The sequence below is a fragment of the Carcharhinus amblyrhynchos genome, chromosome 27, assembly GCF_965287045.1.
Source record: "Carcharhinus amblyrhynchos chromosome 27, sCarAmb.v2.hapA, whole genome shotgun sequence".
NCBI classification, from domain to species: domain Eukaryota; kingdom Metazoa; phylum Chordata; class Chondrichthyes; order Carcharhiniformes; family Carcharhinidae; genus Carcharhinus; species Carcharhinus amblyrhynchos.
This window is the reverse complement of record NC_137350.1, coordinates 34525948-34541456: the sequence shown is the minus strand read 5'-3', so window position 1 is coordinate 34541456 and position 15509 is coordinate 34525948. Positions and strand designations below refer to the sequence as shown.

The following is a 15509-nucleotide window of genomic DNA, read 5'->3' as shown; positions in this document are numbered from 1 at the left end:
ACTCTACTAACACGCCTTTCTGTCTTCATAGATCTGCAGACAAACACCTAGGTTCTTTTGTTCCATAGAACCTCCTCGTGTCCTGCCATTCATTGAATACTTCCTTGTCAAATTACTCCTTCCAAAGTGTATCACCTCACACCTCAGTGGAGCAGCTCACTGCAGCTGTCTGGTAAGGAGGGGGCACATGTGGGCAATGCCTTGGCAGCCCAGCTGAGGGTGCAGTGAATCAGGGCATGACCCAGCCTCCGTGAAGGTTCCAGAAGTTTGCCTCCCTGTCCTCTCTGTGCTCCTCTCTGATCCACTACTGGAGTCATCATGAGAGACCAATGGAACTGCCTCAATATCCTCATCCTCCAGGGGTTCTTCTCCCTGTTAGTGCTAGGTGGTACATCTTTCTGCGACCGTAAGAGACGCACGCTGTGGAGATTATTGCAGTGCTCTCCCTGACCAGTCCAATGGGCCTCTCTAACACTGTTCTTGTGGAGTCAGGACTCCGAAGCAATCAATCTCCTGAACTCCTCGCTATTCACAATGGCAAAGCTTCGGACACAGATTGTCATCCTGCCTGTTTTGTCCATGCAAAACACACGGGCAACGTAAAATCTCCATCGATAGGCTTTTTACAGCCTTAATTAGCTTTTTAATTGTCAGCTCCGACTCCCTCGCATGTCCACTGACCTTAATAATGTATGTGTGCACACTGGAATCAGGATGTACACCTGACACCATAAACACAATTCTATGTGCGTTCAGTCTGGCACACACCTGAGCTCAGATCACAAATTTCCTTGTATTTACATTGCAATCAATTCCAAATTACCTTCCTCATTCTGTTTATGGGACAGTTTTACTAATTTTTGCATCTACATGATGATTCCAATCAATGAATAATATCAAAAAATGTAATTTAGTCCAGCCTGCTCTATGGTAACGATTATTGATTGTGTAAATTGCATGCTAAATCATCCAGTAACTGTTACATCATTTGAGTTATATTACACATTATAATGTGCATTTTTTCCAGTACATATTCTCTGAAAAGCATTGAGAATTTACAATCAGATTTATGATATTCTCCTTTCTCATGTAAAATAAATCTAATCATAAATGCAAATTTGTAATTTTTTTTATGCACAGCATTTGATTTTGAAAGTGGATTGTGGAGGAAACACGAGGCTGTGGGCTTGCTGAGGCTGTCTAATACTCTGGCATCTCTAGATAATGGGTGACATGGTGGCACAATGGTTAGCACTGCTGCCTCACAGCACCAGGGACCCGTGTTCAATTCCGGTCTGTTTGGAGTATGCACGTTCTCCCCGTGTCTGCATGAGTTTCCTCCGAGTGCTCCTGTTCCCTCCCATACTCTAAAGATGTGCAGATTAGGTGGATTAGCCATACTAAATTGTCCCTTAGTGCCGGGGAGGTTAACAGGGTAAATACTTGGGGTTAAAGGGATAGATGGGATTGTTGTCAGTGCAGGCTCAATGGGCCAAATTACCTCCTTCTGCACTGTTGAATTCTGTGATGATCTACGATGAGAGTCTCATGTGGAATGTGACTTCAGTCTGTCTCACCAATTGACATCCATCAACCAGATAACAAAAACATGTCAATGCAACTGACACTGTTGGTGTTATACTTGTCTTCATTTCCCTGTCAAGTTATTTGATGTGCTCCAGTTGTCAGATTTCCAATCGCATACCTTCAACTTGCCAGTTAATGGATATTTCATCAGACTGGGCGGGATTTTCCAAGCTCCCCACAGCGCGTTTCGCAGTGGCGCAGATGGCCTACCACTGGCCGAAGGCAGGACTTTCTGGTCCTGCTGATGTCAGATGTTCCCTGCTGAATGAACCCCTGCCACTGAGAAATCCGCAACTGGAGTACACTGTCAGCGGGACTGGAAGATCCTGCCTGTGTGAACAGCTGGAAAATTCTGGCCATTGTCTCAATGTGAAGAGTGGCAACAGAGATAGAGCAGGGTGCGTCTGCAGATGAGAAAGCGGTTTTAAAATATCTCCTGGTTCTGATTTTGATGTCTCCTCTGCCTATTGGAGATTTGTGATTTTTTTTGATCACTAAAGTCCATGCCAACTCCTAACCACAAGCGTTGGTAGAACAGTGTGATCAAGCGTTACCTTCAGAACCAGTAAGAAGTCTCACAACACCAGGTTAACATCCAACAGGTTTATTTGGAATCGCGAGCTTTCGGATCGCTGCTCCTTCACCAGGTGAGTGGAGAGTTGGGTTCACAAACACGGTATATATAGACAGAGATGTAATTACAAGATAATGGTTGGAATGCGAGTCTTTACAGATAACCAAGTCTTTACAGGTACAGACAATGCGAGTGAAGAGAGGGATAGTCACAGGTTAAAGAGGTGTGAATTGTCTCAAGCCAGGAGAGTTAGGAGGATTTTGTAAGCCCAGGCCAAATGGTGGTAGTTACATGTAGTGTGACATGAACCTAAGAACCAGAAGTTCAGAACCAGAGTTTAGAATCCATGGCAGATTTTGATGCCAGAATGCTCCCTACCAAATCAACACTCCCCTTGTGATCTGATGAATCGATGACCCAGGTAGCAGATATACAACTTTACTGAGAGACAGGCTCTGTGGTCAGGTAATGGGGGCAAGGGAAGCATTCTAATCAAAAACAGTAAATGCTGGGAAACCTCAGCAGATCTGACAGCATTTGTGGAGAGAGAATGGAGCCAACTTTTCGATTCAGGATGACCCTTCATCAGAGCTCTCTTTGACATAATTCTAATCCAACATTCACACTCTTGGCACCGACAGGCTACCTATCGCCCTGTGGTATCAGGGAAACAGATAGAAGGAACTCGCATTTTTATGGAACCTTTCACAATCTTAGCGTCCAGAACATTTTTCAAGCAGTGAAGTACTTACTGGAGCTGAGTCTGTGCTATGCCGGGAATATGGCAGCCAATTGGAGCACAGCAAGATCCCATAAACAGCAAGAAAGTAATGCCCAGGTCATCTGCTTTTGTAATGACAATGGCTCATTCTCATTAAATTAGATCAGGAAGGTGCTTCCCAAATGTTGCTGCTCTCAGAAAAATGACAATGGATGGAAAAACAGAAACATGCTGGAAAATCTCAGCAGGTCTGACAGCATCTATGGAGAGAACATAGAGCCAATGTTTCAAGTCTAGATGACCCTTTATCAGAGCCTGAGGCAAGTCATCCTGACTTGAAATGATGGCTCTATTCTCTCTCCACACTTGCTGCCAGGCCTGTTGAGATTTTCCAGAATTTTTTCTGTTTTTGTTTCAGATTCCAGCAGTATTTTGTGTTTATCCTAATGACAATGGATGTCTTTTAGTGATGAACAAAGATCACTAATGGCCATTCTTAAGGAATAACCAATTACATTTTATGCTATTGAGTACACAATAAAGCACTGGGATGTGAGGTAACTCATTCAGTGGAGCCTAAAGAAAGACTGACAGATTAAATGCATGTTTTACCATCATCCCTTAGATTGCTGGCAGAGTAAGGGCAACTTGTGACATCCCAGGCTAAGTGTCTTCAGCTCAAGACAGATGGAGTGTTTACATTATAAATCCGCAGCAGTCAGTAACTGACACTCGAGTCTATCTCCTTTATTCTGGTGGTGGTGGGACCCACCTTTTCACTTAGGTTGCCAACCCTGCAGGATTACCCTGGAGTCCTAAAGAATTAGGCGATTGATTTACCGTGCGAGGAACCAGATAAAGGGAAAGAATCAGGGCAACAGTACTTTTCTCTTCCAATTTTCTTTTGTTGACTAGTTAGATACCTGGTGGAAATGCAGGAAAGGTCTGACTGACAGTAACCAATCATTCAGCTGGTAACGTCGCAAAGTTGAGTTTATGAAGTTGGAATTTAATGTTGGTAAAGAGGTAAAAAAATGTAAAAATGCTCGAGGGCAAAAACATTGTGTGGTCCCTTTAAGAGCTAATGTTCTGTTTCTGTGCTTGGAGGTTTAAAATGCAAAGAACATCCAGAATCCCAGACTTGTCAAGCAGTAGTCTTGACAAAGACAACCTGTTTTTATTTGAATTTTGCCCAATCAATTTAAAGCAAGCATTCAGCTACCAAGAACCTATAAGATTTGAATTCGATGATGTTGACAACATCAGACCAACCCTATTGCAGGAAAATTGATAAGTCATCACAGGTATAAAAACGAGGGCAGGTGGGAAAAAAAACAAGAGTGCAACTGATGAACTGCCACCTCTTAAGCCTCAACAGGGAGAGAGCAGCTCTAACTCTGCCAGCTTCAGATATCTCCTGAGAGAGTGCACCGTTTAACTAGAGAAAGGCACCAAATCAGAAAGACTTACAGACAGAAGAATCAACAGAAGAACTCCAAAAGATTCCAAAAGCCACAGGCCTGGTTGTATTTTTGAGAGTTACTGAATTTTTTTTTGGTTAATGGATGAATATTGTATTTATTTGAACAGCAATCCAATAGAATCTTATCTTATTCAGTATGTAACTTGTTTAGTTAAAGTTCCCTGTTGGTTAAATAAATAAAATGTTAAGTGTTCGTGTTGAAGTGAGTGTCGGGCATTTCTGTTAGTTAACCGCTAAATATTCACAGCTTCCCACACACTTTTAAAAGTTAAGAGGTGAGGAATTCCTCTTTGGGGGGATTTGGTGTTACATTTCAAAAGGGGATCAACATCCGTATCATAACAGTAGAAAACAGAACCCAGGTCTCCAAAGCATCAGTTGAGTTTCTGAACTAATAGACTACTGATAATACCACTTGCCTCTCCTCACATCTCCATCCCACAATTACATCAACATCATGCAGTTTATCCACACTCTCGTTCATCTGTAAGATCAGTATACACTATACTGACTGACTGCAAAGCAGCCTGACCAAATCTGGTGTACAGAAACAAAGTTACAAATGACCGCAAGCTACTTACAGTAGAGCAGCAAACCATGTTCAACCTCCTAGGCCTGTGCCTGTATTTCTGCTCCATACAAGCCTCCTCCCACCACTCTTCATCTCACCCCATTAACAAAGCCTTCTATTCCTTCCTCGCTTGCGTACTTATCTGGCTTACTCTGCTATTAGTCTCAAATATTTGTTGTGCGAATGAGTTCCGCATCCTAACCACACATGATTTTGTCTTGAATTGCCACATGAATTTATTAATTAATCTCTTGTATTTATGGCACTTACTTCTGGTCTAACCCGCAAGTGCAAACATCTTCTCCATTTACACTATCAAACCATTTAATATTTTTACAGACCTCTATCAGGCCACCCTTCTGTTTTCAAGAGAAAAATGCTTCAGACTGCTCAATCTTTCCTTATATGTATAATCCTTCAATTCTGGTATCTTTCTTGTAAATTTCTTTTGCACCGAGAGGCTATGGACCAAGTGTTGGAAACAGGGATTTGTGTAGTTGGGTGGTTTCATAGAGTCCCTCCAGTGCAGAAGGAGGCCCATTGAACCTACACTGACACCAGTCCCACTCAGGTCTTAACACTATAACCTCACGTATTTACCCTGTTAATCTCACTGACGCTAAGGGCAATATAGCATAGCCAATTAACCAAACCTGCACATCTTCAGACTGTGGGAGGAAACTGGAGCTCCCGGAGGCAACCCATGCAGTCACAGGAAGAAAGTGAAAACTCCACACAGACAGTGACCCAAGGCCAGAATGGAACCTGGTTTCCTGGCGCTGTGAGGCAGGAGTGCTAACCATTATGTCACCCCTTATATTTACCAGCTCCAATTTTAACTGAAAATCTGTTCCACTTGTCCACAACACCAAAAACAAATCTTTTCATTCACAAACGGTCTCATTTGAGATTGGTTTATTTTTTGTGCTCACAGAATACTAGTTGTACAACTGTACCAACTGTGCCATCGTGTCGCCCAATATATTTGTCTTTGATCGGTGCAGATGCAATGGACCAAAGGGCCTTTTTCTATGCCGTAAACCTCTATGACTCTGTGACGGTAGCACAGTGGTTAGCACTGCTGCTTCACAGCTCCAGGGGCCTGGGTTCGGTTCCTGGCTTGTGTCACTGTCTGTGTGGAGTTTGCACATTCTCCTCGTGTCTGCGTGGGTTTTCCTCCGGGTGCTCCGGTTTCCTCCCACAGTCCAAAGATGTGCAGGTTAGGTTGATTGGCCATGCTAAAAATTGCCCTTAGTGTCTTGAGATGCATAGGTTAGAGGGATTAGTGGGTAAATACGTGGCATATGGAGGTAGGGCCTGGGTGGGATTGTGGTCAGTGCAGACTCAACGGGCCGAATGGCCTCTTTCTGCACTGTAGGGTTTCTATGATTCTATGACTGCATGACTTTTCTAGAGCCTGTCTACAAAATGTTGGCCACTGTGCACAGTGTCGCAAATGTGGTCTAATCAAGGTACAATACAAGTATAACATAGCATCACCCCTTTTCAATTCCATCCCTCCAGAACGAACCCCAGATCGTTAATGTTAAAAAGAAAACCACTGACCACAATTTGGGTTCCATTGTCTGATAGGGTGTCGATGGCAAGACTGGCCCCCACTAAATCCTGGCTCAAACGGTCCCCCTCAGCCTCCAAGGTTTTGATGGAGTCGATGTTGATGGATGTGCTGCGTCTCCAACGCTGGCTTTTCTGTATCACACCAATTGTGTTTACAACCGGTAACTGGTAAGTGAAACCTGAGGCGAAAGACAGATGAATGGTTAGCGGTGGAGAGATCAGCACAGTTAGTACTGCACAATTCGTAACCTCCAGCAGAATGAAAAACTTGTATAAATTAATATGGGAAAATTTCTCAATCCAAAACCCATTCTTTTTGAATGGCCTTTTGAATGGACCTACCTCCATTGATCTTTCCCTACATCCCAGCTATGACTGTAACACGCATTCTGCACTCTCTCCTTTCCTTCTCTATGAACAGTGCTGTTATATAAGGGTGGCAGAGTGGCACAGTGGTGGGACCCAAGTTCAATTCCTGACTGTCTGTGTGTAGTTTGCACGTTCTCCCTGTGTTTGTGTGGGTTTCCTCCGGGTGCTCTGGTTTCCTCCCACAGTCCAATGATGAACAGGTTAGGTTAATTGACCATGATAAATTGCCCCTTTGTGTCAGGGGACTAGCAAGGGTTAATGCATGGGGTCATGGGGCTAGGGCCTGGGTGGGGTTTTTTTGCTGCAGACTCGATGGGCTGAATGGCCCCCTTCAGCACTGTAGGAATCTATAATTCTATGCTTTGTCTGTCTAGCATGCAAGAAACAATACTTTTCATTGTACACCAATACATGTGACAATAATAAATATTGGTCAATTGGGCCAGTGGGCTGACAAATGGCAGATGGTGCTTAATTTAGGTAAATGCAAGATGATTTATCATACCAGGGCAGGACTTACTCAGTTAATAGTCGGGTGTTGGGGAGAGTTATAGAACAAAGAGATCTAGAGGTACAGGTTCACAGCTCCTTGAAAGTGGAGTCACAGATGGACAGAGTGGTGAAGAAGGCATTCAGCATGCTTGGTTTCATTGGTCAGAACATAGAATACAGGACTTGAGACGTCTTGTTGAAGTTGTAGAAGGCATTGATCGGTAAGGACACATTTGGAATACTGTGTACAATTCTAGTCACCCTATTATAGAAAGGATATTATTAAGCTAAAAAGAGTGCAGAAAAGATTTACTAGGATGCTACCAGGACTTGATGGTTTGAGTTCTATAAAATAAAGAGGGTTATAGATTAGCTAGATAGTCAATATCTTTTCCTAAAAGTAGGGGAGTCTAAAACTAGAGGGCATAGGTTTAAGGTGAGATACAAAAGTGTCCAGAGGGGCAATTTTTTCACACAGAAGGTGCTGAGTGTCTGGAACAAGCTGCCAGAGGTAGTAGTAGAGGCAGGTACAATTTTGTCTTTTAAGAAGCGTTTAGATAGTTACATGGGTAAGATGGGTATAGAGGGATATGGGCCAAATGCGGGCAATTGGGACTAGCTTAGGGGTTTAAAAAATGGGTGGCATGGACAAGTTGGGCCGAAGGGCTTGTTTCCATGCTGAAAAGCAAAAAAAACCAAATCAGATCAAATCAAGTCAAATCCCAAGTGCAGGCAAGTGAAGGATGTTAAGACCAGAAAAATTAGGATTAATGATACGGATTTGATTTTTTGATTGGTGCTGATGTAAGATTTCCCTTTATTTATTAAATTACTGACACTCCTTACTTCACTATTCTTTTCATTTTTGGTGGATTTTGTGCTGAGCATGAGGAGGAATGTTATGGCTGAGAAACAGAGCACCACACTAACACACACACCACGGGCATGAATATTGTGACTTTGACAACCAATTCGTCTACAAAAGTAGAATCATTGAATCCCTACAGTGCAGAAGAAGGCCATTCAGCCCATCGAGTCTGCACCAACAACAATCCTACCTAGGCCTAATTCCTGTAACCCCACAGATTTACCTAGCAAATCCCCCTGACACTAAGGGGAAGTTTAGCATGGCCAATCAACCTAACTTTGGACTGTGGGAGGAAACCAGAGCACCCAGAGAAAGCCCACACAGACATGGGGAGGATGTGCAAATTCCACACAGTCACCAGGGGCTGGAATCGAACCCGGGCCCTTGTCACTGTAGGGCAGCAGTGCTAACCACTGTGCCACTGTGCCGAAGGGCTTCTGCACAGTGGCACAGTGGTTCGCACTGTAAAAGCCTGTGTGGTTAGTATAGTGGTTAGCACTGTAAAAGCCTGTGTGGTTAGTATAGTGGTTAGCACAGTAAAATTACAGCCATGCCACTTAGGAGTGAAATCAGGAGGCACTTTCTTTACACAAAGGTAGATGAAATCTGGGAAGCTATCCCAGAAGATTATGAATGGTGCGTCAACTGATAGTTTGAAGACTGAAATAGTCAGGTTTATATTTACATGATATACATTAAAACAGTTAAAAGGAGTTGAGGTACAGACCAGAAATCATCTAATTGAATTGTGAAACAGGTTTGGGGGACTGAGCAGCTATTCCCTGTTCCCAGGTTCTGCACTCCTTGTGTTTCTGTTTAGGTTGTGTCAGCAGAGACTAGCATCAATTTTTCACCATTAATGGATGAAGCAGCAATGTGATAAAGATCAGGCTGTTGTTTATGATGATAACTGAGGGGCAAGCATTGATCAGGACACTGGGAATAACTCCACTGTTTTTCTTTGGAACAATGCCAGTGGATATTTGATACCTGCCCAGACAGGAATATGGTTCACTGTCTCATTCAAGTGAATCCAATTCTTTAGCAAAGTGACAGCCTTGCTTTCTGTACTCAAACCCTGGAATAGGACTTGAATCTGGAATGGTGTATTTCATAGGGAAGGATGTTCCGAACAGAGTCACAACCGGCTCCACTGACTAAGACACACTCCTTCAGACATTGTCCATGGTTGGGTTTGGTGATTGAAAGATCTTTTCCTCATATCCATCCTGCATTTAGTGACCTGGCAGAGAGATAAAGGCGGTTTCTGTCTGCATCAGTAATTTTCTTAATAAAAGTAAATTACTGCGGATGCTGGAATCCGAAACCAAAACAGAAAATGCTGGAAAATCTCAGCAGGCCTGGCAACATCTGCAAGTAGAGAAAATAGCTAATGTTTTGAGTCCAGATGGCCAGACGACCAGATGTGCAAAAGGGCTTTGACAAAGGATCATCTGAAATTGAAATGTCAACTCTTTTCTCTCCTTACAGATGCTGCCAGACCTGCTGAGATTTTCCAGCATTTTCTCTTTTGGTTTCAATCATTTTCTTCTCCTGACTTCTGTTTCCAGTCGGTACAATATTGAGAATCAATCACTCTTTACAAGCAAAGGAAATGAAGTTGGTTAATAATTAACAATTAAATGTTAATTAGAATCAATAACACAGCAATTACTTCAAATTTTAAACACATGCACAGGCATAAGTCAACTGTGCCCCTCAAGGGTGTTCTGCCATTCAATTAGATCATGGTTGATCCATGGCTTAATCCTTTCTACATATCTAGGTACCATAATCCTTCATACTCTTTGCCTAATACAATAACCTATAAATCTCAATTTTGAAATTTATTATCAACTATCAAGACCTGCTGAAATACACCATAGAAAGCATTCTTTCTGGTTGTATCACAGCTTGGTATGGCACCTGCTCTGCCCAAGACTGCAAGGAACCACAAAAGGTTGTGAATATAGCTCAATCCATCACGCAAACCAACTTCCCATCCATTGACTCTGTCTACACTTCCCGCTGCCTTGGCAAAGCAACCAGCATAATTAAGGATCTCACGCACACCAGACATTCTCTCTTCTGCTCTCTTCAGTCGGGAAAAAGATACAAAAGTTGGAGGTCACGTACCAACTGACTCAAGAGCAGCTTCTTCCCTGCTGCTGTCGGACTTTTGAATAGGCTTATCTTGCATTAAGTCGATCTTTCTCTACAGCCTAGTTATGACTAACACTATATTCCTTCTCTATGAATGGTATACTTTGTCTGTATAGCACGCAAGAAACAATACTTTTCACTGTATATTAATATATGTGACAATAATAAATCAAATCAAATCAAATTGAGAGATTTCCTGGGGGTGGAACGTTCCGAGTTTCCACCATCAGTTTATGAAGAAGTGCTTTCAACTGAAGTGCCCTTAACTGAAGTGCCTGATTCTGTTGGATCCTGTTCTCAGGATCACAGATTTGTTATAGTGCAGAAGGAGGCCATTTGGCCCATCAGGTCTGCATCAGCTCTTCTCATGAGCAATTCACTTTGTACAATTCCTCTGCCTTCTTTCATTGTTTCTTGTCAAATAACTGTCCAATTTCCTCTTGAATGCCTTGATTCAAAGTGTCTCCACCACACACTCAGGCAGTGCATTCATCACAATTGCGCAAAAGCTGCCAACAGTTTTAAACTTTTAAACTTTTTTATTTCCAGTCTCCTCAGACTTTAACCACTCACTGCATAAAAAAAAGTATTCCTTTTTGCTATTAGTTTAAATCTGTGCCCTTTCACATTTGATCATTTCATATCTACTCTGTCCAGAGTATCTCTATCAGATCTGCTTTCAGTCCTCCCTTTTCCAACAACATTCTTAACTTCTGAATCTATCTTTATAATATTTTCCCCCTTTATTCTTTTATGGGATGTGGGCATCGCTGGCTGGGCCAATGTTTGTTACCCATCACTAATTGCCCTTGAACTGAGTGGCTTGCTCGGTCATTTCAGAGGCTGTGAGTCTGGAGTCACATATCGGTCAGACTAGGCAAGGACAGCAGATTTCCTTCCCCAAAGGACATCAATGAACCAGCTGGGTTTTTACAACAGTGTTTTCATGGTCATCATTAGACTTGCAATTCCAGATTTTTATTAAATTGAAATTCCACCATCTGCCTTGGCGGGATTCGAACACAGGTCTCCGGAGCATTAAGCTGGGATTCTGGAATACTAGCCCAGTGACAATACTACTATTCCTCCTGGGAACTGAATTTCTCCATCCCTGGAACCATTCTCGTGAACTTTTCCTGCACTCTATCCAATACCTTCACATCCATTGGAAAGTGTTTTTTTTAAATGGAGTAAAAGTACCAGAGTCTGGAACATAGAATCCTACAGTGCATAAGGAGGCCATTCGGCCCATCGAAACTGCATCAATCACAATCCCAACCAGGCCCTATCCCCATAACCCCATGCATTTACCCTAGCTAGTCCCCCTGACACGACAATTTAGCATGGCCAATACACCTATCCTGCACATCTTTGGAGCGTGGGAGGAAACCGGAACACGGGAGGAAACACATGTAGACACGGGGAAAGTGTGCAAACTCCACAGAGACATTGACCCAAGCCAGGAATCAAACCCAGGTCCTGGCGCTGTGAGGCAGCAGTGCTAACCCACTATGTCACCGTGCTACCCATGGCATTTTGTCCCCCCTATAAAAGTTCCCTCATACAAGTGATAATTGTCTGTCTTGTGTACAGCAAGTATCACCTAGCCAGTGACCTCTCGCCTATTGACACAGCATGCCTATAGTGGCCTCTAAGAGATTGTACCTTGGAAAATTATACATAAGCTGTCAATAGTTTTGAACTTTTTCACTTCCAGAAGCTGCCTGCCACATTGTATAGTCACTCCCAGCTTCCCTCATTTTATGTGGGTAACACTCTTCATTCTATGGTAGAAAGTTGTGGGTCAAGCCTTGTTTCAGAAACTCGAACACACTTGAGTCTGACACTCCAGTGCAGCACTGAGGGAGTGCTGCGCTGGCAGAGGCGATGAAATGTTATACCAAGCCCTCTGAGGCGTGTTTAAAACATTCCATGGTATTACTTCCAAGTGAAAGGGACTTCCGTCTGCTGTTCCGGCCAATATTCATTCCTCAAATAACCTCAGTAAAACAGATGATCTGGTTATTATCGCATTGTTGTTAGAGTTTACTGTGCGCAAATTCATTGCTGCAGTTCCGATGTTACAACAGTGACAACACTTCGAAAGCATTTCACTGGTTTGAATGTATCTGTAAGTCCTGCGATTGTGAAAGGTTCGCTTCTGGGGCAGCACAGTGGCACTATGAGCTCATAGCGGCAGGAACGCTGGTTCATTCCCAGCTTCGGTCACTATCTGTCTGGAGTCTGCATGTTCTCCCCGTGTCTGCGTGGGTTTCCTCCGGGTGCTCCAGTTTTCTCCCACAGTCTGAATGACGTGCTGGTTAGGTGCATTGGCTTTGCTAAATTCTCACTCAGTGTACCCGAACAGGCGCCGGGATGTGGCAGCTGGGGGATTTTCACAGTAACTTCATTGCAGTGTTAAGGTAAGCCTACTTGTGACACTGATAAAATAAACTTTTATTTTCTGCTCAGAAGGCAAAATAAGAAATCTCAGTGTGAAAGCTAAGAAATTACATCCAGTGAGGGTAAGATACAAAAGGGTCCAGAGGGACAATTTTTTCACACAAGAATGGTAAGTGTCTTGAACAAGCTGCCAGAGGTAGCAGTAGATGTGGGTACAATTTTGTTCTTTAAAAGGCGTTTAGACAGTTACATGGGTAAGATGGGTATAGAGGGATATAGGCCAAATGCGGGCAATTGGGACTAGCTTAGGGGCTTAAAAAGAAGGGCAGCATGGTCAAGTTGGGCTGAAGGGCCCATTTGCATGCTGTAAACCACTATGATTCTATCACTGAAACGCTCTTAAAGAAGAAAGCAACAACTTGCATTGATATTCAGTGACACCTGATGGGTAGCGAGTGAACGTGTCGCTTTTAGATGCTTGGCACCATGTCCACTGGTTAATTAACCTCTGCCCTTCCCTGAAGAGGCTAAAAAACCTGTGGAAATGGCCTCCAAGTCTAAATGACTTTCAGAGAGAATGAGAGAATAAAAGATTATCCAGATAGAACAAATGATGAAAATGATGGCTTCCTGCACTCTCTGATAAAAGTTTTCTCCCCAGCAGATACCAATGGTGAAAACTCTCTCACATGGAAAGACCAGGTAGAAGTTTGTTTTTGAAACACCCAAGTGTTAAAGTTAAAGTTAATTTATTCATCACAAATAAGGCTTACATTAACACTGCAATGATGTTACTGCGAAATTCCCCTAGCCGCCACACTCAGGCTAAAGTTAAAGTTAATTTATTCGTCACAAGTGAGGCTTACATTAACACTGCAATGAAGTTACTGTGAAATTCCCCTAGCCGCTGCACTCGGGTCAATGTACCTACCTAGCACATCTTTCAGACTGTGGGAGGAAACCAGAGCACCCAGAGGAAACCTACACAGGCATGGGAAGAATCTGCAAACTCCACACAGATAATGACCCAAGCCGAGAGCTGAACCCAGGCTCCTGGCACTGTGAGGTTGCAGTATTAAACTATACCACCGTGCTGCCCTGCTCCCAAGTCAATTAAAACCGGAGATGAAGAATTGCTTTTCACATTTGTTCATCCAGCGAACTAAACCTTGTTTTGCATGAAGTTGTAATTTCTGACCTGCTTGCAGACAAACATTGTGAGGTGACAAATGATATTTAATTAACTCATAATTAGTGACAATTGTGGGGTCTTTTTTGCGGAGAGGAAATTGCCATGTAAGAGCCTGCAACACAGTGATGGATGGTTCTGACTGGATTCAGGAACACAGGCCAATCAATCACACTGGAGTGAGAGAGTGCAAGTGGGAACCTGACAAGATTTCACAAACCGCACCATTTTTCATTCCGTCAAACTCAATCAAGCATCCGGTCACAATTACAATTTTTATAATTCATTAACCCTTTGCGACTACAGATTCCCATTAAAACAAAAGGCTCTCAAAGTCTTCCCGGTGGCTCGATCGGAGCGATGACTGATTTACCCGGACCTGAGCCACCCAGGCAAGGAATGCCCCAGGAACAAATGTTGATCCCTGGGCTGGGGGGAGGACGGGGGTGTGCGGGGGGAGGGGGGGGGTTGGTGGGGGGCAGTGTGTAGCACAAAGGAATAATCAACCAGTCTTCCTGCTCCTGATCATTACTCACTGTCTCCTGTAGACAAATAGGAAGCATGAACATTCGATATGGAAAACTTCAGACTTTGCCTGTGATTCTTCCCCTGGAGTAATAAGCCACCAACAATTATGGTAGAAATTTACACATAAACAACACTCATTAAGAAACCATTTAGAATCATAGAAGCCTATAGTGCAGAAGGAGGCCATTCGGCCCATCGAGTCCGCATTGACCACAATCCCTCCTAGGCCCTATCCCTGTAGCCCCATGCATTGACCCTAGCTGGTCCCCTGACATTAAGGGGCAATTTAACATGGCCAATCCACCTAATCTGCACATTTTTGGACAGTGGGAGGAAACCAGAGCACTCAGAGGAAACACATGCAGACACAGGGAGAATGTGCAAACTCCACATACACAGTGACCCGAGACCGGAATTGAACCTGGAGCCCTGGCACTGTGAGGCAGCAGTGCTAACCACTGTGTCACCGGCCGCCCCCAAAAAAATGTTTTGCCCAGGAAATTGTTGTGATCTGAAAGACGTGACCTGAAAGAATGGTGGAAGGAAATTCAATAGCTTCATTCTAAAGTGAACAGGGTGGATAGTTGAAAAGAGAAAAAGGTCACCGGACCATCGGGGAATGAGTCGGGAGAATAATTGGATGCTTTTTTGACAAAGATGGGGTAGATACAATGGGCTGAATGGCTTTATCCTACATACTGTATGACTTTATGATTCAGTGATCTGCCTAAATCCCTATTTTTATGGCAAAATATATTCAGATCCCTGGCATATTTGAGAGGTTAAAGATGCAGGCGTGTCTCCTCAGGGATTTTGGTCTCCTTATAAAAGCTGTAGCCTAGCCGTGAACATATGAACCTGTGAATTAGGAACAAGACAAGGTCCCTTCGGCCTCTCCTCGAGGCTGATCCACCAGATAGCTGATCAGATTGTGGCCTCAAGGCCACTTTTCTGAATCCAATGACCTTTTGCTCAGAGTCCTC

General features: G+C 43.4%; 1 protein-coding gene across 2 annotated transcripts in view; it reads right to left on the bottom strand.

Annotated features, from left to right (window-relative positions):
- Positions 1 to 15509, bottom strand: part of LOC145358980 (plexin domain-containing protein 1-like) — a 304814-nt gene that overhangs the window by 227563 nt on the left and 61742 nt on the right. For both annotated transcript variants that reach the window (XM_080213338.1, XM_080213339.1), the window contains exon 2: positions 6503 to 6693. In XM_080213338.1, coding sequence (XP_080069464.1) covers positions 6503 to 6693 — 191 coding nt within the window. The remainder of the gene's footprint in view (positions 1 to 6502; positions 6694 to 15509) is intronic.